Source organism: Mustela nivalis, assembly GCF_964662115.1.
Source record: "Mustela nivalis genome assembly, chromosome: 4".
NCBI classification, from domain to species: domain Eukaryota; kingdom Metazoa; phylum Chordata; class Mammalia; order Carnivora; family Mustelidae; genus Mustela; species Mustela nivalis.
The window spans coordinates 26,753,659-26,779,794 of NC_139023.1; the positions used below are offsets into that span (position 1 = coordinate 26,753,659).

A 26,136-nucleotide genomic window follows, 5' to 3' on the forward strand; every position below is an offset into this window, starting at 1 on the left:
GGGTGAAAAAAAATCACTGAGGTCCTGAGAGCCCAGTGAAAACCAATATAAGATCCATTTGGAACATAGAAGTAATAGCGTCCAGACTTGAGATACATGGTATCTTTGATCTTTCATGGTCAAAGTGAAACTCAGCAACTGAGTCTTCTCGGACTGTTAAATTCGAGTCCATATTGGCCATGTGACATTTTATGGTATTTTTCAAGATTTCGTGTATTTATTTGATAGAGAGAGCAGCACGAGACGGGGAAGAACGAGGAGGAGGGAGAGGGCCCTGCAGACCCCGTGCTGAGCTCAGAGCCCACTGCAGACTTTCAAACCCAGGCCCCTGAGACCGAGACCCGAGCTCAAACAATTATCTGAGGCTGATGCTTTAAAGGATCCTCCAATCTTTTTACGTGAAAGGCTGGGCCTGAACCCAGGGGAAAACAGGTATGCCAAAGATGAGAGAAAGGATCAATGAGGGCCGAGTACATGAACCAACACTTTAAATCAAGATCCGTGGCCTCCCCAGGTGCCCCGTGGTTGGAGCAGGAACCAGAGGATGCAGCGAGCCTCCTGGGCTTCCCCCCTTCCCAGAGAACACAGATCAGTGCCCAGACTGCCAGCCTGCTCTCTCTCAGCAGGGCACTGTGGTCTCGTCCCACCAAATGCCAAATGAGGGGTGTGGAGGAGACAGGCCGGGAATGCCATACCTCCCCTGCCCCTGATATGCTCCTCCATGCAGGGATTCCTCAGAGTCCCCAAGCAAGAGCTTCCAGAACCTCTTACCCAGCCATGCCCACCCCTCAGCCCTCCATCCTCAGCTTTCTAGCCATCTTTCCGCACAGGGCAAACACCCTTCTGGCTCCTTCCCCGCAGTAGGCAGTAATGTCAGGCAATGTTTCTGCTGGGTCGGGAGAGTGGGATGGGATCACCTGGCTGGCACGGATCTAGCAGCTCCACAGAAGAAGTATTTCCTCCTTCAACTATCATAGCCAATTTCTTGATCGCAGCCAAACCGAGACTCACCCAAACGGGTTAGGATCTGGCCCTGGGTGGGGGTGTCCGCTCACTGCCCATCTGGAAACAAGCGAGACCTCTCCAAAAATCCAGTGGGTGAGGAACACGAGACTGCCAAAGGCAGCCCCTGCCAACCACCAGGCAGGCCGGGAGGCCGCGCCCTTGGCTGCCTCTCCAGGCTTTTTTCCCTCTGGTTTACAGCAGTCGCCATCTAGGATTTTTAAAAAAAGGGGTGAGGGAGTCAGTTACATGTAAATTTACCCTCCGCTTTTCACAGTCTTTTTTTTTTTTTTTTTTAAAGATTTTTATTTATTTATTTGACAGAGAGAAATCACAAGTAGGCAGAGAGAGAGGAGGAAGCGGGACTCGATCCCAGGACCCTGAGATCATGACCTGAGCCAAAGGCAGCAGCTTAACCCACTGAGCCACCCAGGCGCCCGACGCTTTTCACAGTCTTTTAGCAAGTTAAGAAATGGTACCTGGCTTCAAGGAGCTTATTTCAGAAGGGAGGGTGAGACATGAAACGACAATACGAAGCAGAACATGCTGAGAAGCTAGTTGGTGGGAGAGATGACTTCAGGCAGGCTAGATCGGGAATGGTTTAGAGAGAACAAGGCGGGGGGTGGTGGGGAGGGAGGCCTGGGTGGCTCAGTCCGTGAAGTGTCTGCCTTCGGCTCAGGTCATGATCCCAGAGACCTGGAATCAAGTCCCATGTCAGACTCCCTGCTTAGCGGGGAGGCTGCTTCTCCTTCTCCCTCTGCCCCTTCCCACCACCCGTGCTTACTCTCTCTCTCTTTCTCACTCTCTCAGACAAATAAATCTTTAAAAAAAAAAAAAAAGGAAAGAAATGCAACAAGTTATTTATTGTGAAGTTAACAGTTATGAGCCAAAACATGAAGAGAAAAAGAGACTGGTATGTTCAGGGAATACCAGGCCATGTCCCCCCACAGAACAGGGCTCTCATCTAATCTGCTGTGCAACCAGAGGAACACCAGTTTGCTGACTAAGCAGTAACTGTTCCCAGCCTTTAATACGAACTCATTCCAGCCTGAGGTAAATTTCATTACTAGTCCCATTTTACAGATTAGAAAACTGAGGCCCAAAGAGAATAAGCCACTTGTCCAAGCTCATACTGCTGGTAAAGAGAGCGTAGGCAGACTGGTTCCTGGGCCTCTGTGCCTAACTGCACCAGACTTCATGGGACTCTTTGACCAAGAGGTCTCATTTCATCGCACCAATGACTTCGTGTACAAAAACGTAAGACCTGGACAAAATGCCGGCAGAATTATTTCTTTGCAGGAATGGACGGCCTGTTGGGCAGATGCTTCATGATTCCGTGAAGCTCTCAGTATAGCAGAAGAAAGCCTCAGGGTCTGTCTGTGGGGCTGGCAGCTGGATTTCACAAGGAGGAGACAAGCCCTTCTACTAAGGAAAGAGTCCGAGGAAGGAGAGCAGAGCAGGGAGCCACAGGGATGATGGGGTGGGCGGTGAAGACGCAGGAGGCCAGGACCTGGAGACTAAGCAGTCTTTAGGAAAGGAGAGACTTAAACTCAATTTGCTAAGTCTTGTCACCGCGGTGTCCTTTGGTGCAGGACCCCTCCCCCGGGACCCAGCAAATCTTCGATAAAACTACAAAAATGCCTGGTCTGAGCTGATCCTGGGGGAGACGAGGTGAGGAGTCTGGAGTTTTGTAAACGAGGCCCGGGGCACGAGTAGGAAGAAACCAACAAGTGGGTCACACACATTTACAACAGGCGAGAAAGAAGAAAACTCAAGTCAGGAAATGTAAGCGATACCCGGACGCTCAGATCCTTATCGGGCTGTACCTGTGAAATCTGCTGCCGGAGCTGCCACCTTCAGATGTTAGTGTTTTACAAAACGTAAAGCTTGTATTAGGCACCAGACCGTGTTCTAAACGTTCTAAGTAATATTAATGTCACTTGACCAATTTGCTTGCCTGATGCCCCCCTGGTTTCATGCCCAAACTGGGACCAAAGAGGGATTATACTAGCACTTCGTTCAAACCCTCTAAACTTCCATTAATCTGCGAGATTTCTCCTCGTATTGACAAAAGAACAGTGACTCACTGAGACCGACACAAAAAGCCCCGGGGAAGGTTAACCAGAATCTAGTAACACTTCTCCCTTCTTTTGAGGCGATCTCAAGTTAGCATGTGTCGCAAACATCCAAGTCAGCTCTGGGTATGTCTGAGAAAGTCAGTGCCAGAGAGAGAAGTGATTTGAAAGGCCATGTAAAGAAGCAAGATTTCTTTTTCTTTTCAAGCGTCAGACTTGGAGCTTAAATATCTTCAGACTCCCGGAATGCCTGGCTCTCAGTTTTGGCTCAGATCGTGATCTCTGGATCCTGGGATCGAGCTCCATATTGGGCTCCCTGCGCAGCAGGGACTCTGTTCATCTCCCTCTCCCCCTCTCTCTTGTCTGTCCCTCCCCCTGCTCGTTTGCTCTCTCTCTCTCTCTCTCAAATCAATCAATCTGAAAATACGTAAGTATCTTCAGACTCCCAGGGGGGGGGAAAAAAAAGACACAAAACACAAAAAACCCAGAGAGTTCTCCAACCCTTGCTCAAAACCAAATTCTCATAGTGTTAGCGATAATCCTGGGGTCAGTATGGAAGAGGAGAGATGAAGGGTCTCAGCCCGGAAAGCCCTGTCTAGGGAGTAAAGGGAGAAAGAGCTGAAAGCCAGCTGGGAGTCTGAGGCCTGGTTTACCCTCCCCCTCCACACTGATAAGAGCCAGAAATTTTCACCCTCTGTTCTGGCAAGGAAAAGGTGCCTTCTGCTTAGGTAACACCCCACTGGCCCCACCGGTTACTATTTCAGAGGGAGAGGACATTGAAATGGAGATCTAGTGCAGAAAGACTTTATCTTTTCAAGATGTGCTGCATTCAGATAAGAAAAGTAAACTATGTAAGAGAGCAAATTCCTTTAAAAAAAAAACAACTGAACGTATACTGACCTGTGTAAATGCGGTCAAGTGTGGCTATGGTACTTAATGTCAGTATCACTCTGTTGGACATCTGATAACTCCAGATTGGGTTTAGTGAAGTGTACCAGATGCGGAGAACAAGAAGAAGAATCTGTCCTAAAATGAATCCCCAGATTCTGAGGTACCTGTAGATAGAAAAATATATTTAACAACTTTTTCTGTGGTTTCAGTGTACTGTGTTCGTAGTAAACGTCATAATTCAGAGCATGAGTATATGAAATAGTCCAGTTGGTAATTTGCAGTAAGGAACATGCTCTTGGTCTTTATAGGCAGCTTGTTATAATTCCTTAATTCTCAAAACAGGATGGAGACTGAGAGCAAGCATTCCCATTATGATTTTGTGAAAAAGGAAGAAAAAAAGAGAGAAAGAGAGAGACTTCTACAAGCCATATGCAAAGTAAATACTACTACTTGGGTCTTCTGCTCGCAACTTCCCGCTTGGTAAGTGACCACATCTGTGTGTCTACAGGCATAAGAGACGAACCTTTGTCCATAGATAGAAGATGCCATACCTTTGCAAGCCACTTCCTGTCCACCACGTCACAGCATGGACGATCAGCGAGGAAGACACACCAAGTGCAAGGACCACCAGCCGAACCCTGGCGTTTGGAGCCTGGAAGGAGGCGATGCTGCCTACAGACAAATGAAGGGGAGTTCAACCTTTCCGGCAAATGCGCGTTGGAACTCCATGATCTGCACTTGGTAACTGCTGTGTGTGGCACCATCTTTATACTCGGGAAGATCAAGTTAATAAATGTTTGTGTGTATACATCTTTTAAAAAAATCTTTGCAGTGTCATTCGTAACATAAAATCCACTATGCTAAAGTGGACAATTCAGTGGTTTCTAATGTATTCACAAAGCTGTGCAACTATGACCACTAATTCTAGAACATTGTCACCACCCCCAAAAGAAATCTATACCCATTAGCAGTCCCTCCTTCCTCGTCCTTCCTACCGTCCCAGCCCCTGGCAATCATTAATCTACTTCCTGTCTGTCTGGATTTTTCCACTCTGAGCATTTCAGATTCCATTTCAGATAATGGAATCATATAATGCGTAGCCTTCTGTGGAGGGCTTCCTTCCCGCAGCATAAGGTTTTCAAAGCTTATCGATACTGTAGCGTGTATCAGTGCTTTGTTCCTTTTCACGGCTGAATAATATTCCACAGCATGGATATACTGCATTTTGTTCATCCATTCTTTGGAGATGGGCATTTGCGTTGTTTCCATTCTTTGGCTACTAAGAATAATGTTGCCATAAACATATGTGAGCATAAACTAGCTTAATAGTTACGTACATAGTAATTCATTTAAAATATCGGAGGCATCAGAGGTGATAGCATGTACCACCCAGATCTTCTCTGTAGTTATACAAAGATACTTTGGGACTCTTTAAAAACAAAGTTGTTTCATTTCCTTAAGAAGCATCTGAAGGGAGTTTTAAAGTAAACCGTGGCTTACGGCAACCTCTGTTCAGCCTCGGCAAAGCGCAGGGGCGACTCAGAAGAGGATATAGCCGCACTGGTCTCTTTACCCTCAACTCTACATCACTCTCCTACCTCCTCTGTTTTCTCAAATTTAATTCGAGTTCTATTCAAGGTGATGGGTCTTCATAGAGGAAAAGCACCCCAGACACCATACCTACTACAAGCTTAGTAATATCACATCCCTCACAGCGACCAGAAGTTACTGGGCCAGAAGTGGACTCACATAATAAAAAACGACCCCCGTCACTCTCAGTCGGTAGGCTTTGCAGGTGAAGCTGCCAGAGGCAGCACTGAGCAAAGGCAACCGAAGAAGGCCCACTGAGGAGACCGTGCTGGGAAAGCCAACCGAGGAGTGTGATGAGAAAATGAAACTTGCAACACAGTAGCTCATGAAAGGAGACTGGGAGCCCCAGGCAGTTTAACTCAGTTACTAGACACTCCATCTGGGGTAGAACATTTCATTTCTGTTATTTCTGGAGCTGAAATTTGCACAGTCGTTTGACAGGTCCTTCCATTTCTATGGACACCGTCCTCATAAAGGGTGAATTTTTCAGTGTTCTTTCCCACTGTTCTTTCTGAGCCTGGGATCCTGAAAAGCCAGAGATCTGCAGCCTCGTAGGGACCCAGAGAAACTCACTGCACTTAACCTTGTTCTGCTTTCTTCAGCGACTGGCCCACAGAAAAGCAGAGGCAATTCCCTAGTAATTCCTGCCACTGTTTCTGAAAAAAAGAGTCAAATGATTGTTTCCGGAGAAAAGGAATATACAGCACAGTTCGTGCACAAATGCCACTTGGAAAAGTCAGAGAAACCAACTGCATCATAGCAGAGGAGCAAGACACCCAGAATTCTCAGCCACAGAGCCAAGCGGACTGGACTCTGCTGTTTTTGTTTTCTAAACCTTCTCTTCCATGACTACTCCTCCTTTCCTTTTTTTTTTTTAAGATTTTATTTATTTATTTGACAGACAGAGACCACAAGTAGGCAGAGAGGCAGAGAGAGAGGGGGAAGCAGGTTCCCTGCTGAGCAGAGAGCCTGTTGCGAGGCTCAATCCCAGGACCCTGAGATCATGACCTGAGCCGAAGGCAGAGGCTTAACCCGCTGAACCACCCAGGCGCCCTTTCTTCTTTCATTTTTACTACCAGTACTTCTTCAAGGACTCTCAACATCCCTTAATAGGAATACTCTCAAGTCTTTGTGATAGTAAGTGTACATTTAAAATTTTTTATTGTTCTGCTTCTCCCTCTTCCTCTGCCCCTCCCCCTCCACGTATGTTGTGTGCCTGGCTTTCTATCAAATAAATAAATTTTTAAAAAAATTTTTTAAGGAAAAAAATGGGAGGCACCTGGGTGGCTCAGTTGGTTAGCCATCTGCTTTCAGCTCAGGTCATGATCTCAGGGTGGTGGGATCAAACCCCACAGCAGGCTCCCTGCTCAGCGGGGAGTCTGCTTCTCCCTCTACCCCTCCCCCTCCACTTGTACTTTCTCTCTCTCAAATAAATAAATAATCTTTAAAATTTTTCATTGCTAAAAAAGCTCACAATTTTTCATGGCTAATTTTTGGCACTGTAACATATTCAGAATTCCGAAGATACAAAAGGTATATATTGCCTATGTCTAGCTAGATACCATATTCAAACAACTAACATGCTATCCGCTTTTTAAAAAAATCTTTCTAGAGCTTCTTAATGCATGTTCAATTAGATACTAAATATATTTCCATCTCAACTTTCTTACACAGATGTTCGTACTCTGCACAGTTTAGTGCTTCCTTTTTCTCCCCACTTAATATATTATAAAGAATATCCCATTTCCTTACAAAAATGATGTTCTCTTCTTTTACACAGATGCACAGTATTCTATAGTATTCCAAGTTTCAAAACCATAATTTACTTAACCTATCTCATTTGATGACGTTTAGGTTATTTCTAATCTTGTGATTGTAATTATTTCTGCAATGATCAAATAATCTTGTATTTTTATGATTTTAAGATATATGTGAGTGTATCTGCAGGATATATTCCGAGCACTGGAATTGCTGGGCAAAAGAATATATATATATATATATATATATATATATATATATATACACACACACACACATACATACATGCATACACATATATATACACATACATATATATACACATATGTATGTGTGTGTATGTATATACATATATATATTTGTAATTCTGCTAAATGCTGCTAAATTAACTCTGCAGAACTTGTGCCAATTTATATTCCCACCAGCAATGTCCAAGTGCCTACTTTCCCATCCTTACAATATTGTATTCCTCAACTTTCCTCTTTGACAATCCAGTATGTGCAACTACATACAAATACGTATGTATGTGAGTGTGTGGTTCATATGCCGCACGTTTTAGTATTTTTAAAGAACCAATTATATTTCCTTTTTAGTAAACTGTTCATATTCTTTGTTATATATTGAGTTGCGAGTCCTTTTTGTTGTTGATTTGTAAAAACTCTATAAGTTAGTGAAATTAGCCCTTGACTAAATGAATTGTACATATCTTTCCTAAATTGTTGTTTGACTTTACTTACTACAGTGTTCATCATGCATAATTTTCCTATTTTCACGCAGGAGCATTCAACAATGTGTAATGGTTTCTGAGTTTTGTGTTGTAGTTGGAGAAAGAACACAAAATTTTCAAGAGCTGAAGTGTTCTCCCTCTTCATTTCAGTGATTTTTAGGCTTTTCCAATCTGACAGAAAAAGTTAGAAATATAAGAGGCATGGACTCTTGGTCTAGCATTCCAATTCCACCAAAACTCTTTAAGGTAGTAGTAAGAGAAAGAGGAATCTTGTTTTTTCATTTAATTATTTAGCATTCAAAAAAGTCTACATACTTTCACTTGATTTTTGACATCAATAACAATAACAAGAAAAAAATCTTAAAGAAGCACTTTTAAATCTTACCCACAGTAATGATCCGCAACAGGATTAGCATCCACTTCTTGTTAACCAATTTCCAGAAAGGAGGAAATATTAGGAATACTGGAGAAAGAAACGCTATGCCAAAACCTTCAAGCCCAGTGAGTTCCAGAGTTTGCAGGGGAAAGTAATAGATCATGGGTCCCAAGCCATGGCAGAGAGACCAAGAAACATATCCTAGGGGCAAACAAACAAACACATGTTTTAAAGGACAAGTGCAAAGGCCTCCTTGTTTCCCAGAGTAGCCCTGCCCCTCCACCGCCTCCACCATAACTGCTCTGGCGGACCCACCCTCCCTCACAATTCTGACCTTAACCTGGTTCCACTACAGAAATCCTCCCCCTCCCCCATCAGAAAGAGAATGTCCCGTGACACCCTTTATTTACCCCTTTAACCTTGTTCGCACCCCCAGAGGTCATCCCTTTCTTAAAACCTCTTCATCTGGACCATCTGGGTTGAACTGGATGTTCTGTCAGAACCCTAGCTGAAAAAATGTCTTTACCTAAGTCAACCCTTCTATAAAAAGCAATATCATGAAAATCAAGCAGAGGAACAGACAGGGGTGCCTGGATGGTTCAGTTGGGGGACATGCCGCTCGATCTCTGGGTGTGGTTTCAAGCCCCATGTTGGGTGTAGAGATTATGAGGGGGGAAAAAGCAAGCAAAAGAAAAAGAAGGACAAGCAGCATGACTTCCTCCTTTCCTCCCACTCCAGAGCGCACCCAAAGGCAGGTTAGTTAGGCAACATATTCTTGTAAGTAGACTTTTTTAAACCTAACCTTAGGAGAAAGAGCCGGGTAAGTGAAATACCTAGATCTGACTCAGGCTCACCTCTGCCCACTACTGACTGCATAATCTTCTACCGTAATGATAATTAACTAATGGGCCCTTCCCATGGGCCAGCGTCTGTGCTAAGTATTTCCAGAGATCATTTCTTTAGGTCCTCATCCAACTCCTGTCCTATGAAATGGACCCCTTTTACTCCCGTCTTACAAATGTAAAAATAACAAAAATGTCTGAGATTCAGAAAGTAATCGCCAAGATCAAAACGGTAGCACATGGCAGAGTGAACCTAAACCCCGGGCAGCCTGGTTCCAAAGGCAGCCGTCTAGCCATCGGGAGTGGTTAACTTTCTCCCCACGAACGTCCCAGCCTTCCGTTCTTCATCAGCAAAATAGCTCTGTTAGCCACCTCACAGGGTTGCGAGGATTACCTGAGATCAAGTACTAAGAGTACCTAGCACCCTAGGTACTTACTACAAGTAATTCATTTCACATTGCTGTATTAAGATACATTCGGAACCAGGGAAAAGTGGGGGGGGGGGGGTGTCTTCTGAATTATTAGCAGCTCCCAGAAAATCAAGTTTTTAGGCAGGTGCCCCTCCTAAGCAAAGGAATGTTTCATAGTAAACAGCGAGATGATAGCATTCTCCCCAACGTTCGGCTGGGAATTCTGATTTTAATCATACAAGTCGGACAGAATTACACCAATAATTGTTCTCGGGACTTTTTTGCAAAGCTGCTAAGCGCGCACAGGTTCGATGCCCAGCCGTGAGCTGTGCTCACCTCACGCCGCCGGGGGACACGGGGGGGGGGGGGGGCTTTCCTGCAGAAAGTTAAGATCCAGTACTGAAGTTTATTCACTTAAATTAAAGGTTTGGACGGGGGGGGGGGGGGGGGGAGGGGACCGGGAGCTGTACCAGCAGCGCCGGTACAAGGCCTCCACGTGGGGAACTGGGCGCGATCCCAGGGTGGCGTGGGAGCTCGGAAGCACCGTCTCCCCGCGGAATCCTCCTCGGCTTCCCAGCCGCGGTCGGGGTCTTGTCTTATTTATTTATTTACTTACTTTTTTACTTTGGTGGCAAGAGTTCCCAGAGGACGTCTCTATGTGGGGCCCAGGGCGCGCTCCCCCCTCCCAGAGCCCAGCCCCCGGGGGTCCCAGCGCCGCGGCTCCGGACGCGTAGGGGGCGCGCCGCCCGGACCGCGCGCCCGGGGCTGCCTCGGCTTACCCAGCAGGCTCTCCAGGAGGATCTCGCGCCACAGCCAGGGCATGGCCGCGACGTGGAGCCGCGCTTCCTCAGCAGCAGCACGCGCCCGCCCCCCGCGCACACCCGGCGCCCCGCGCCCGCCGCCGCGTGGTCTGGAGCTGAGTCCGTGCGCCCGCGCCCTCGCCTAGCCCCGCCGCCCCGCACCGGCCCGCGCGGCCCGCCGAGCCCGGGCGAGGGTGGGGCCGCCGCGCGTCCGCCTCCGCGCACCACACCCAGCCCAGCCTGCCCGGGCCCGCGCCACCTGCGCGCTCCGGCGCCCAAACCCCCGGCCCCGCGACGGCTCCCGGCAGGCTCGCGGGGGTCCTCGGACCCCGCCGTCCGGCAAGACCCAGGGCGCCCGGCCCGGCCGCGGAGCAGCCCGGGGAGGGAGCGCTGCAGACCCCCGGGAGGGCGGGAGCCGGCGCAGCGGCGGGCCGGAGGTGCCGGGTTTAAACCGAGGGCCACGGATGTGCGCTGACGAGGGGACGGCTGGACGGGAGGGGACCTGCAGGACGCGCGCGCTCTCTGGGCCGACAGGTGCCAACAGGCCCTCGGCGTTCTTAAGGCCTGGGCGACGCTCGGGAGGCGGGCGGCTCCCCAGAGCGCGCTACTCCCTCTCAGCCCGGTGGTGAACAAATTGCGCTCTAGAAGGGTGGTCCAAAAATTCTAGAGGCTCCAGCATTTTCTGTGGCTTTTAGAGACGCCGCAACCCTTGCACAGAGGAGAGAAGACAACTGATGTGCGCGGAAACTCTGCCCTCCTCAATGTCATGGTTAACGCGGTTTGCGAGCGCCCATCCCTAAGGAGAGAGGCAGAGAAGGTCTAATTAACGATGGAGCCTGCGGACTAAGCCGGTTGTTTCTCGCTCAAATAATACCACACCCCAGAATGTCTTGGGAAAATTTTTTTGAACCTTCTCAAAGCAGTTTATTTTAACTCGCTTTAGTTCCTTCGAAGACTTTATCACTCCACTCTTGGAAAGTTTGTTCTGAAAGGAAACAATGATGAGTCGCCTAAAAGTGTAAGAATCTTTTATGAGCAATTGTTGTTGTAAGTCTGTAGCAGTTTTGAGCAAAGAGATCCTAACCACTTAGTTAATTACTAGTACTCTGTCACAAGGGTAGCATATAGATCAATGAAGCAGAACCAAGAGTCCTGAAATAAACTCTTGGGGTCAGATGATTTTCAACAAGTTTGCCAAGACAATTTCCTGGGGGTTAAAGGATGGTCTTCAACAGATGGTTCTAGAACAATTGGATATCCCTCTGAAAAAGAATAAAGTAGGACCCCTATCTCACACAGTATGCAAAAACTATTCTAAATAGACCAAAAACCTAACTGTAAGACATAAAACTATAAAACTCCGAGAAGAAAACATAGGAGTAAGTCTTCAGGGTCTTTGGTTGGGCAGTGAATTCTTAGAAATGACACCCAAAGCCCAAGTGAGAAAAGACATAAGAGAGCCTCATTAACATTAAAAGCTCTGTGCTTTAAAGGACACTATCAAGAAGGTAAAACAAACAAACAAAACACCACAATGCACATACTGTTAGACAGTATTTTCAAATTGTATGTCTGGTAAGGAGCAGCTGTCCAGAATATGCATTAAAAAATATGAGTCAACAATAACAAACGACCCAATTTAAAAATGAACAAGAGATCTTATAGACCTTTCCCCCCAGAACCTATAGGAGTAGCCAATAAGCACAGGCAAGGAATATTCAAATCATTTCACTTGGGAAATGCAAACCAAAAGCACAATGAGATACCACTTCACACTCACTAAGATGGTTATAATTTTTTTAAAGATCATACAATTACAAGTGTTGGCAAGGATTTGGAGAAAGTAGAACCCTTCTACATTGCTGGTGGGAATGTAAAACGGTGCAGCTACTTTGGAAAATAGTCTGGTTACTCCTCAAATGATTAAACATTAAGTTGCTATGTGATCAAACAATATTCCTGGGTTAAGTATAAGTATATATACCCAAGGGAAATGAAAACATGCAGAATTTGTACACAAGTGTTCATAGAACCATATTTATAATAGAATGTGGGAACAACCCAAATGTGCAACAAATGATGGGTAGATAAACAAGAAGTGGTATAGCCACACACTAGAATATTATTCAGCAATCAAAAAGGAATGAAGGTCTGATATATGCTACATGGATGAAGCTTGAAAACAATGCTAGGGGCGCCTGGCTGGCTCAGATGGTTAAGCAACTGCCTTCATTCAGCTCAGGTCATGATCTCAGAGTCGTGGGATCCAGCCCTGCATCAGTGGAGAGTCTGCTTCTCCCCCTGCCTGCTGCTCCCCCTGCCTGTGCTCTCTGTGTCTCTCTCTCAAATGAATAAATAAAATCTTAAAAAAAAAAAAAAGAAAGAAAGAAAGAAAAGAAAAGAACAGATTACTCTTAAGCAAAAGAAACCAATCACAACATAAATCACCTATTGTACAATTCCATTTAAATGAAACTTTCCAGATAGGCAAATTTATAGTGACCAAGAGTGTATTAATTGCTTAGGGCTGGGGGGCAAGTGGCAAAAGAAAGGGAATGAATGGGTATACAGTTTCTTTCAAGACGGGGTGGAATGCAGTGTTCTAAAATTAGATTGTGGCAATGGTTGTACAACTATGAATATACTAAAAATATTACATTACACATGGTAAATGGGCGAATTAGAGGTGTGTGGGTTATGTCTCAAGAGGACAGTTTTAAAAATGCAATACAGGGGCGCCTGGGTGGCTCAGTGGGTTAAAGCCTCTGCCTTCAGCTCAGGTCATGATTCCCTGAGCTGGGGGAATCTGCCTTCAGCTCAGGTCATGATTCCCTGAGCAGGTCACCTGATTCCCAGGTGCTGGGATTGAGCCCCACATCATTGGGCTCTGCTCAGCAGGGAGCCTGCTTCCCCCTCTCTCTCTGCCTGCCTCTCTGCCTACTTGTGATATCTGTTTGTCAAGTAAGTAAATAAAATCTTTTTTAGAAATGCAATACATTCTAGTTACATTTTGTAAAAATGTTTTGGTTCTGTTCATCATTTACTCTCAGCCATCCTTCAAAATGTGATGGACTTCAGTGAATAGAAACATCAGGTCCTTCATTTTCCTTCGTCATTTCCCACATACATTTATTTTTCTTGGTCCCATGTGAAAAGCATTGTATTTAGTGCTGTGAGTGCCATGTAGGCGCTCTGTCAAGTTTGTCCCTTTCAACGCCAAGTTCTAGGGCAAACTTTGCTTCTATTAAGGATGCATTGTCTTTTCTCTTTTCCTTAAATCTCAGTTTTTAGTCTTAGTATTTTTTTTTTCTCTTTAACCATTTGATCACAACTACCTTCAGGGGAGTCTGGAAAAATGCAGTCTAGCTGCTAGCCCAGAAAGGAAAGAAACCAAGTTGGGTTGAGCCGCTGTCTGTTTCTGCTATAAACACCTACTTTATGCATAGTTGTTTTGAGGTTTAAATAGATCGGGTACTAAGGCATTCAGCATGTCGCCTATGGGATTTACAGCATTTAGTAAACGGTAACTTGCATTATTATTTGCATATCTCTTCATAATACTTGACATTATGCTAAGCATATTGTAGGTTAAGTCCTTGCTTGGCCATTATGTCAATAACCTCTGCATTCTGAGCTCATTTTAATTGCCTTCTCTGGGCATTCCCTAATCCATTCTGACTTCCTTCCAACTATAAAGAGAAGAATGGCATCAGTATGCCAGGGAAAATTTCATTAGAGGTTTTTTTTTTTTTTTTTCCTCCTCTCCTTCCACAAAGGAGTAATAGTATTTCGGTTGTGTTGGCAGTAATTTTTCTGGTTGACCATGTTGTTCCTCCATGGCACATTGTGGGAACATCTATCATGATTCCTTCCTATGTGGCTTGTCAGTGTAGCTTGAATTATTGTTCCTCTTGCAGGCTAATTAGGAAGTTGCTTTTAATTTCATTCCCAAATATCCTAAGTCAAATAGATGAACTTTTAATTACCTTGCTCTCCATTTAATTTCATTGCTATTTAACTATTGTTACTGTGTAACTTTTACTCATCTCCTACAGAATATAAGTTACCAGACAAATGATATCACCGTCATCAGCTTGATCTCCTCTGTGAACATGCCCATTACATACAATTCACTGCCACCACCTCAATTTTTGTATTTACAATCTGCCTGGTTTTAAACTAATTTCAAAGGCCACAGTCTTTTCATTTTTGTCAGTGTCTCTTCTCTGACCTCCAAATGCCATTTGCATTCTTATTTTACATGGAAATGAATGAAGCTCATTATGGCTTTGCCCACTGCTTCTTTTCTCTCTTCCTTCCCTATTTCTTGGAGCATGAACACGTCAAGGTCAGTCAGAACATAGTGAGACTATTTTTATCAGAAGACAAGAATCACTTCTACAAGGAGAGAATATGTTTTAGGGAATAACAAAGATCCTCTGGTCTAACAAAAAAGAGAAATGATTTTCTCTGAAAAGGCAAAATAAGAAGAAATGCCTTCGTGTCACTTCAAGCTCTCAATTATGCCCATTTTTTTTTTTTTTTTAAGCATCCAGGCCACTTTAGTATAAGCTGAGTTTGTGTTTTGTGATGACGGATGTTTATTCCTCAGTCACATCACATCTCCATGGTGGGTTGGTTGCAGCTGCTTTTCATCATCATGAATCTGGGACTCGGGCTGAAGCAGCCTCTACCTGCATGTGTCATCGAAGCTACATCACCCTCAGCCAACAGAGTGGTCAAGCGGACATCAGTGGGGCAAAGCTATATAAGCGAAGCAAGAAGTACTTTGAACAATAATGCAATCTATTACAATTCATTACATCTGATATGTGTGTGTGTGTGTGTGTGTGTGTGTGTAGGCACAGAGAGAGAGAATTTATAGTTGTTAGTCCTTTTCATTTTAATTAGTAATTGCTTCGTAGGTATTTAATTATTTTGATTATTTGCTTCTTTTTTGCCCAATACATTAAGAATTTTTTCTCATGGCCATCAACTATCTTTTGAAATGTGACTTTTAATGGCTTTCTGTTATTTCATAGCATGGTTATATATCATTGACTTAATCATTCCCCTTTTGGTGGATATGTAGGTTGCTTTGTTTATGGTAATGGTCAATAAACAGACTCCCTACCTAGAAAACATGAACACTTTTCCCCCCATACGGTTCCTTCAAAAGAGAGAGGTTACACGTCTCTAACAAAATGAAAATGTGATGACCTTCTCTCCAAGAAACAGATGAACTCTGGCTTTGTTTTAGCCAAAGTCTTGAAGGCACTGGATTTTGCTTGAGATCGGCAGGCTTCAGCTTGTGGCTCCGAAGAAACAGAGGAGTGCTCCTCGCCGGCCTCTCTCCACTCTGGGCAGCTAAGTTTCTTTCCTTGAGTGGAAACAAAATGGAAGCTCCCTATGGCAGAGAAGGTTAGCTCCCTGCCCAAACATTCCTGTCTGTCCTGTGCTGGCCCGAGAGCAGAGTTGTTACTAAAGAGGAGCTGCCGGCCGGAGGCTACACTTCTCAGCTCTCTTGTGTCTTTGTGGGTTCTTAGGTGGCTGGTTCTCAGCAAAGGAGTGTGATCAAAGGACGTGTCACTGCCAGGTAAGGAGGTTGGAGCTGCTTCTCTCCTTTGCTCCTCTTCTTCTTGTGATGAGGCCCTAGGGAAAGACTGAGCCACCAAGAGGAAGAGAGCCAAGGTCTTTGACTCATTACAAAGAGGAAAGCTAGCCTGTTGACTGGGAACACCGCCCTTGAACTGGTGAATGTGATGAAGCCACTGAAATGTATTCGTTATAGAACTAGGATAGCCCTAACCAATATGGCCCTACCCAGCTTTTCCCCCAGAGGTTAAAGGGGTATAAAAATTAAAGGGGATGCCATTGAACACTCATTCTGTGCCCTTCTAGGCACAGGAAGGAGACAAAGAGGAATGATCAGGTTATAAAATGTGTGATGCTTGAACTAATTAGTTCTCTGGGCGTTGTTTTGCTGCCCCTCATGAATATTTGCTCAATAAATGCTCTCTAGGGAAATCAGTACAGCCAGGGATCCCGTCTCCTCAGTTGCCAGAGTCTTCTACTAAGTAACTCTTAGTCTTCAACTAAGGTTACCAGGAAGATCACTACATTCTTTTTGAACTAGAAAAATGGAGACCATATTACAACTCTAAAGCGTGGGGCTTCAGAGAGAACTCAATCTGTATTCAAATCCCAGCTCATGCGTGGACTAGCCCACAGTTAAACCAAAAGCCAAGCTGTATTCCTGATCTGTGGAGAAAATCTCTGCTGCACTGAGCACTGGCTGCCACTGTTAGCTCCTCTGCCATGTCCTTGTCCACGCTAGAAACTCAACTCTCCTGTGACTGCCGCCACCTTGCCTTTTCGGCTCCCATATCCACCAGTACCTCCAGAGAAAATGTGTCCGTTAAGGTCCCTAGAGGAGAAGACACCACGACAGAATTAGAAGGGAAAGATATCTATGAGGGGAATACCCATGAAAAAGAAAAGGCGGAGGGCACCTGGTTGGCTCAGTTGGTTAAGCCACTGCCTTTGGCTCAGGTCCTGATCCTGGAGTCCCAGAATCAAGTCCCACATCAGGCTCCCTGATTGACAGGGAGTCTGTTTCTCCCTCAGATCTCTCCCGTCTCATGCTCTCGCTCTCTCTCTCTCTCTCTCTCTAACGAATAATTTTTTTAAAAAATCTTAAAAATAAAAAACAAAAACAGAAGGGGAGGGAGCAGCGGTGGGCAGAGAGAGCCTTCAGAGGGCGATGCAGGTTTGATAGTTGTGAAAAAGAGAATGCGCAGGAAGGAAGACAGGGTGGGAAGAGCCAGAGACTGTGGTGACCTCTGCAAAAGTCTCAGCTGGCCAGAATGGGAATCTGTTGGAGGCTCCTGCCCTGGAGAGGACGAGGCTAGGTCCCAGGCATCCCATTCCCCCTCCACTGAGGGCAACTGCCTGGTTTGAGCAGAGGCATGGAATGAATGAAGGCAGTGGAGGCGAGAGGCTGTTAACTATGCCCCTCACAGCAGGCTCTCTTGAGGGAGATCTGAGGGGCACCCCTTCCTGCCAACCAGAGAAGCACTCCGGCCTTTTCCTCACCGCCTCACCGGCTCCTGAATCAAAGTCGGAGGGATGGAGATTAGACCGAGTGCTCCTACTGCAAGGAAGCCCACGGGAGCAAGTGACTGGCCTTTCAGCACCAAAGGAGGAAATATTCTCCTTAGATAGAGATCAAACCAAATAAGCTTAAGCATGCAAAGCACTTAGCCCAATGCCTGGCGTGTAACCGCTGTTATGCTCACCCTCCCCCGCCAAGAATGTCAGGGAAGGTCATGGAAAGAGAGGCATTGTTACCTCAAGCTCTCCGAGGTTCAAATCTTGACTCCAGCTTTCCAATGCAATTGGGCAAGTATCTTACCCTTTCTGGGCATCAGGTTCCTCATCTGGAAATCCTCCTTTGTGGAGTCATTGTGAGGATTTGCGTTACCGTATGGAAAAAGGCCCCAGGTAGGCTCTGAGGAAAATAACAATGCTGTAAGTCCTTGGTGGTGAGGGGAGTAAAGAGCACCAGAGTTAGAGGGTACACTTCGTGGGGCTGGGCACTATGCCAAGTTTATCCTTGTAGGAACCGTGACGTATCCTGGGACCTCAATAGATACTTGTTGATGAATGAATGAATGAATGAATGAATGAATATACTTTTTCTTATTGCTAGATAACAAAGAGAAAGCTACATAAATCATTTTTTTAAGATTTTATTTATTTGAGACAGAGAGAGGGAGAGCACAAGTGGGGTGGAGGGTCAGAGGGAGGGGGAGAAGCAGACTCCCAAACGAGTAGGAAGCCCCATGTGGGGCTTGATCTCATGACCCCAAGGTCATGACCGGAGGCAAAGGCAGACACTTGACAAATGGAGCCCCTCAGGCGGCCCTTCATAAATCAGTTTAAATTGGGGCTTTCTTTTGCAGACTCCTTCTCCCCGATAATGTCCTCCCTTCTTATTTTTCCCTAACGTTCTTGTGTGCAATCCCACCTCTCCCAACGGTTTAGGGATTATAGAGTCAAATAGTTTTATTTTATTTCATGAACCCAATCTTTATTCTTTTTTTTTTTTTTTTAAGATTTTATTTATTTATTTGACGGACAGAGATCACAAGGAGGCAGAGAGTCAGGCAGAGAGAGGAGGAAGCAGGCTCCCCGCTCAGCAGAGAGCCCGATATGGGGCTCGATCCCAGGACCCCGGAACCATGACCTGAGCCGAGGGCAGAGGCTTTAACCCACTGAGCCACCCAGGCTCCCCTCAATCTTTATTCTTTTTGAAGTAGTAGAATACACAGTTTTAAGAATCACAGTGACAAAACATATTTCCCCTGGCACACCCCTCCCTGCCCTGGACCCCCCCTCCTCAGGGACAACCAGTCTCAATTCCTTAGCTGTTTTTTTTTAAGACCCTCCCCCTCTTTATTTTAGAGAGGGAATGCATGTGCTCATGCATGAGTGGGAGGATGGGCCGGGGGGGGGGAGAGAGAGAGAGAGAGAGAGAAAGAATCCTCAAGCAGAGTCCCCCTTAGCATGGAACCTGATGCAGGGCTGGCATGGCCCAATCCCAGGACCCTGAGATCACGATCTGACTTGAAACCAAGAGCTGGTCACCCAACCAACTGAGACACCCAGACATCCCCCCCTTAGCTGGCTTTTTTGGGGGGGGGGTATTTATTTCCATATTTCTATGTTGATTTTAAAAAAGAAGACATCACTAATTTTTTTATTATAGGACATGGAGGGTTAAATCTCTTCTCCCTACACATACGCATGCACACACACGCATATACACACGTACTTCTTGCCTTCTTCCATGCAATGTAGTTGTGACCGTTATTTCACAAATCTTTCATAAATCAGCAGGATTATGTTACTGCTGCATCACACAAAACACTGCAATTCTATTTTATTTCTCAGATAGTTTCTGTGTCCTCTTAGGATTACAATTAATTTCCTTTTTTTCCTTTACTTACCTGTGATAACCACAATTCATTCCCAAACTGTCCCCCCAAGTTGTAAAACCTCACGATCGTCAAACCTATGAGGGCTTCTACCAGTCCCCTTCTTCCTCTGGAATCTTCTCTCCTGGTGGTGCTCTCTACTCTTCTGATCCAGTCTGGACAGGCTGCTCTTCACACTTGCCCCAGACCTCTCATCCTGGAGCTTCACATCAGTGCCATTTGAGAAACTGCTTTGCCCCTCCTCTGTGTCGGACTCCCTGTTTCCAGGATCTCATGTCTTCCCCTTCATCAGTTGACTCAGCGGCTTCCTAAGATAGAGTACCTAGGAAGCAAGTGGGTTTTTTAGGTTTTATCTGCAAATGTTATCTACCCTGCCAGTACCATCCACTGAGATCGAGAAATTATTAAAATAGAAAACATGTCATGGCAATCATTCATCTCAAGGTTTGACCAAATACGATACAGATGCAAAGGAACAGTGACGTCAACAAGTTGAGGTGTTGTCCCTCTCACATAACTGTTGGCCTCCGCTGTCCTGGGTTGATATGATGGCTCTAGAGTCATCAGGATCCCAGGCTCTTGCTATTTTGTTGCTCATCATCCTCAACAGGAAGGTTCCACCTCTTGACTCAGAATAAGAGCTTTACCGCTACACTCCGTATCCTCATTCAAACCAACAAGAATGAGGAAAGGGGAGAAGGACATTTCCTAAAAGTTGCGCACACTACTTCCACTCCCTTCTCCTATGAACTGTTGTACAACTGCACTGACATTCTTTCCTTATTTTATTCTTGTTTTTAACCTTACTTTTTATGGTACCTCGCAGAGATTTTATTGTACCTATATCTCTGCCTCACAACTATTATTAGTTTAAGCACATGGTGTGAGGTAAACAAGCATCTTAATTTTTATTACTTTCATAGCTTTAGTTTGTGACCCAGATGTGGGATCTCACCAAACCACCCTTCTGTTTAATAGATTATACCCAGTTTGAAGTACAGCGTCCTTATATCCCTCAGAAGCAAACCTGCTCCACATATCAATAAGGATTTTTGAAGATTGGCCTGTTGTGTTCCAGTGGAGCTTTGCCCATGTTGATGGCTTTTTAGCCTCCTTGGTGGATGACACCAGGCAATGGAAGGCAGGGAAATGTCGCTTGTTTCCCACCACGTGGAGGAAAGTGGTTTGCAGTGGGACAAATGATGATGTGAAAAGAAGGGAAGAGAAGGAAGAGTCTTGACAGCATTCAGGTCCCTCTTTCCAGTTGTTTCTAAGATCCAGCTGCGTGTTTTCCCTTCCCATAGTTTGCTTGTTCAATGCATCCATGGATCGTGTTAGAAAATTAATCCTCCCCTTTGCCCAAGCCAGTTTGGTTCGGGTTTCTGTCACTTGAAAAAACAATAATCTTAACCGGCTCATATTCAAACAAAGTAGCTTCTTGTCATCACAACAGAGCTTTCTCATTGGACACACAGTTGGGATGTGGGGGGTTAGGGAATGATGGTTGAACGATACAAAGTTTCTTTTTGGAGGATGAAAAATGTTCCAGAATGGGGAGGGAGCAGTTGGTGGTTGCGCCACTCTGTGACTACACCAAAAGCCACGGAATTGTATATTTCACATAGGGGAATTTTATGGTGCGTGAACTAAATTTCAATAAAGCTGCTTTTAGAAACTAGTATAGGGGCGCCTAGGTGGCTCAGTGGGTTGAGAATCTGACTCTTGGTTTCTTCTCAGGTCATGATCTCAGAGTCATGAAATAGAGTCTGACGTAGGGCTCCGTGCTCCGTGTGGTAACTGTTTCAGGTTCTTTCTACCCACCTCCCGCTCCACCCTTCCCCACTCACACTCTCTTAAATAAATAAATAAAATCTTGAAAATTAAAAAAAAATAGCATAAGTTGTAGAAGATGCATCTCTCAAAAATTAGCAAGGGATTATCTACCCGGAGCCAATTTCTACTCAGAGTCCTGTAAGAGTGCTGATCAAGGTGATAACCATCATCCCCACAGGGGACAAGGCAGGTTGTGTTCTTGCAACAACAGAGCAGGAAGTGCCTGTTCTCAGGGACCAACAGGAACAATTACCACGGTGGGGGCCAAGAGGGCTCCTCAAAAGAGTGGAAGGGAAATCAATCGTGTTGGCCAAAGTAAAGAAGATCTGCTTGAGTGAGCGCTTTCAATACGGTGAAAACGGAATTAGAGAGTCTCAAGAAATATTGAGTATATATAATATAATATAAGCATCAAATTTCCTTTCATTTAGACTTGTATTCAAAAGCACTATTGTAGCACAGGTTACAAAAAAGACTTACTCAGAAGACAGGCCTGGAAAATCCAGAATCATTCAGGTTTTTCTTCAGTTTTTACATTCTTCCTCATTCATCCTAACGTTCCGTGGAATCCTTCTGTGTGGGAGGGGCTGTCACGACCCATGAGTGCACAGAAGGCGTCAAGACACTGTCCCAGCAAGGGAGGAGGTCATGGCTCAGTGGTGGAGCCAAAGAGCCCAGCCCGGCCCAGCCCGGCCCAGCATGGAAAGTTCTGCGGTTCCTCATGGGAGGGAGCAGACCTGTGGGTCTTTGCCCTCGGAGTCATGGCTGTGATAGTCTATTTACACATAGACTAATGTGGTGCTCATTTACATGCCTAAGCCTCCATTTTCCCACCTACAAAGAGAGGGTAATTATAGAACATGAAAAATGATGGCATCTACGCTCTAACTGGTCTGACTTGAAAGAGATACGGATCAAACGTATCATGTTTCAAGTTAGCTCCCTCAGAAGACTGTGAAGCGATATATAAATTTCTGGAAACAGTTACCTAAATACAAGAATTTCATTTGTGTTGTCATATTTGGATATCATGTATGTATCCGGTAAGTATTTATTGGACATCTGTTAGCCATGCTTCTCGAACTGGAATATATAACAGCGGTGAGCACCGGAGTGACAGTGAATATGCAGACTCCGCAATTCAAGATTGCACACCTTCTCAGAGCATTTTGGTTACTCAGTGTAAGCATTTCATCGTGCTTTTATGTTAAAATAAATGTGGACAATTACACAGAAGGGTGCAAAAGGCATATGAAGTTTTAGGCTCATAGTAGACTTCTTTGATGTCTTCCAGAATTTGGCAGAGGGAATTTGTTGTCTTCTGCCATTATTTGAACCCCAGTTGTTAAATAGACATCTTAGAAGATGCAAAATAACATCCCTCCAAGAACCTGAGCTGAAACAAAATACTTGAGCGAATGAATCAAATAGATCTCCATAGATGTGTCTTTTGAGAAGGGTTAAGGGATCACTGCTATGTCTGTGGAATCATTTTCTGTTAGACTCCTATATGGCAGAACTCTGAAAGACAAATTCAGGGGCCCCACTAAGAGAAACTTCAAGAAGAAAATGAAATTCATCAGGTAGATTATTGAGGAAACAGATTGAAGTAGAGAAAACAAAGGGTCCTTCTTACATAGAACAAAATCTCACATTACTAAGGTGATCAAGACAGATGGGCTTGGAGGCATGGGGAGGATGACAAAAGACAGGGATTGGGAGAAGCCCATTCCAGACAAATAGAGTGACATCTAGAAAAGGGACAAAGTCAGAAAAGCAAAGTTGTATATGGAGTTCAGGGAGTGAGCAGTTGATCTAAAACAGAAGTTTCACCAAGCGCGCCAGCACAGTCTACTGAAGAAAGCTTGAACCCAAAGACAAAGAATGTGAAATGTACCTGCCCCTTAGCACGTGCTCAGAGGAAGCTTCCTAACTTCTGGGAAAAGGACGGGGCAGATGCGATGATGTACTCCTCTGCTCCTTGGCAAGTTAAAACGGGTTCAGCACCAGAATCAGCTTGAAATGGTTCCAGCCAGCTTCCTCTCCTCTTCTCTCATCTCATTAGCTATCCTCTCCCATTCTGACACACACACAGAACACATTTTGCAATCCTGCCCACGCCATTAGTTCATCACATGCAGTTAGGGCGAGGAGTAGTCCCGTGTGATGGTTCAGGGAGAGGAGATCACGGCTTGTACTGCTGGATGAAGGGGAAAGAGCTGGGCTTGTCCAGCTTGGCAATAGGGGACCCATGCAGTTTTGTAAGTTTTATACCTTCGTAGTTGCTAGACTGTCCGCTCACCCTGGGAAGGAACACTGTCTTGATAAACACAGTTCCCTGCAACTTGGCACACCATGTGGCAGTTTGATGGAATCGATAAATAACCCCATTCTTCCCCACCCTATACCTGAGCCAACTGAGAAATACAAAGGAAGCAAGCAGATGGAGAATATAAACCTGGCAGCTTCGTTACTAGTAAAAGCAGAATGGGAGCATGCGGTTTAGAGATGCAGCAACAATGCAAGTCCTAAAAACAACTCAAGAAGTAGGCAGACTCACTCACACAGCCACCAGCACCCTAGAAAACCACAGGTCTCAACCTACAGGGCAGATCCCTTATTGGGTGCCCAACAGCAGAACAGAGCCTCTGCTTTCTGCAGGTTGATTCCAGAGAGAAGGGCAGGAGGAAGGACTGAGCATTGCATGTTAGGAACTCCTTCTGAAATCAATAGCCCTTGGAGAGACTTGAACAAGGTGCCCTACTGTTACCTATTAGGTGTCCTTAGGGGCCAAGAAGTCCCTCCCCAGATATGTGGCATTCTGAACCCCGTGTACACTGGATCATCTATGTCAGGGAATTTACTAAGGCCAACTTGGAATAAGAGGCCCATTAAACAGAAGTGCTCAGTTGTTCTAGCTGATCCTCTGTCTGGTGATGGAAGCTGCAGGTCCCCCTTCTTGTCCAGGGAAAAATCACCTCAACAGCACATCTTCGTTATGACGTATCATCCAGGAGGCACTGGAGGAGGACAAAAGTTGCATCAGAAGGAATCCTGGCACTGTTCTTCTTAGAGATCTCTGGAGTGCAAAGCAAGTTGCTGGAGAGGGATGAAATGAGTTTGCACAATGAGCCCAGAGCCTTCTAGGAGAGAATAAACCAGGGACCCAACACTTTGAGCCGCAACACTTGCTTTCAGAAATCTGAAGATTCTGCAGACAGCTGACCATGGTGGAAATAGCACCAATCTTTTCTAAGAGATAATAAAATTTAGGAATGCCAAACAGATTAAAGCAAAAAGGCTTTTATCTTTTATTTAAGTTATTTTTTAGAACAATATTTTTCCCTAGAAGGTGACACATTTTTTAACAATTAAAAAAAAGCCTAGGGGCGCCTGGGTGGCTCAGTGGGTTAAGCCTCTGCCTTCAGCTCAGGTCATGATCTCAGGGTCCTGGGATCGAGTCCCACATCGGGCTCTCTGCTCGGCGGGGAGCCTGCTTCCTCCTCTCTCTCTGCCTGCCTCTCTGCCTACTTGTGATCTCACTCTCTGTCAAATAGATAAATAAAATCTTAAAAAAAAAAAGCCTAATGACACAACAATGTTTGCCTAGTACCATAGACATATATACGTACAATAGTCCTTTGGACAATATTAAATCAGGGGCAATCACCATGGGACTGGACTCTAAGTAAATTATTTACCATAACAGAAGAATGTGAGATTCTAGGTCAATTAATAATATATAAGATCGTGACTAAAGCAAATGTCTAGACCATTTATTATAGTCAAAGTGTTTAAGCCATTAACACACAAATAAGAAATAATCCCCTTAATTATAAATAATTACTACAAGTTCATTTGTTAGAAAAGGTCTGATTTACTCTCTTCTTAGAAACAGCCCAGTGTGTGTATATATGCAAATCAAGTTTACAGAGGTTTTGAGTCAAAGAGGATCATAAAAATCATCTAGTTATTTAGTTCAGCAAATACCTCAGTACTCTCACTTTACAGATGAGTAAAGTCACTACAGATAAACCAAGGTCAAGTTGCTTCAGGGACAGAACCAGACCAATCTCTTGTTTTCTAGCTTATACCATAAAAAGCATATTTAAACATATTTCCTAATTCTGAATTTTCTCTATTTTAGATAGACTTTCTATCCACCCAATCTAAATTAAAGCAGTTTTCTGCACAGACAGGAACCGCAAAACAGAATCAGTACGTAATACCAGGTTGTCCCAGAAATGCAGCAATTCCTGGGGACAGAAGTAGTAGTAAGGTGTGGAGATTTCCAGTGGACCTAATGCCCCCTGCAAGGGGTCCCAGCAAGGTGCTCACATGGGCATACGTTTAGATACAATTTTCAAAAGTAAACTATTTTAACCACAATTGGTGCAGACAGCTGTCCCTTTCCACTCCAACTTCCTGTCTGTGGCATTTTGCACCTGCCAAAGGCATTAGAGCATCTGAACAAAGTTTGGGGATCCTGCTAAGGAGAAACTGAGTGGGAAATAGGTCATGTTTCCCACTTGAAATATGCAACTTGGAAAGTGTTCTGGAAAGTTCCAGCAAAATGTGATATCATTGGACTTCTTATTTATTTATTAAAAAACTGAAAGAAAAACATTGTCTAGCATTATTGAAGTATAATTGACAAATTGAAATTGTGTTCATAGCAGCAACGGCCACAGTCGCCAAACTGGAAAGAACCAAGATGTCTTTCAACAGACAAATGAGTAAAGAAGATATGGTCCATATATACAATGGAATATTACGCCTCCATCAGGAAAGATGAATACGCAACTTTTGTATCAACATGGACGGGACTGGAGG

The 26,136-nt window shown here is 44.8% G+C and overlaps 1 protein-coding gene across 1 annotated transcript in view; it reads right to left on the reverse strand.

Annotated features, from left to right (window-relative positions):
- Window positions 1-10,648, reverse strand: part of CWH43 (cell wall biogenesis 43 C-terminal homolog) — a 54,609-nt gene extending 43,961 nt beyond the window's left edge. Inside the window, exons 1-5 of the mRNA XM_082728377.1 lie at window positions 10,451-10,648; window positions 8,429-8,620; window positions 4,520-4,640; window positions 3,978-4,132; window positions 1,012-1,213 (exon numbers count right to left, since the gene is read on the reverse strand). Coding sequence (XP_082584503.1) covers window positions 1,012-1,213; window positions 3,978-4,132; window positions 4,520-4,640; window positions 8,429-8,620; window positions 10,451-10,493 — 713 coding nt within the window. The 5' untranslated portion in view covers window positions 10,494-10,648. The remainder of the gene's footprint in view (window positions 1-1,011; window positions 1,214-3,977; window positions 4,133-4,519; window positions 4,641-8,428; window positions 8,621-10,450) is intronic.
- Between the last annotated feature and the right edge of the window lie 15,488 nt (window positions 10,649-26,136).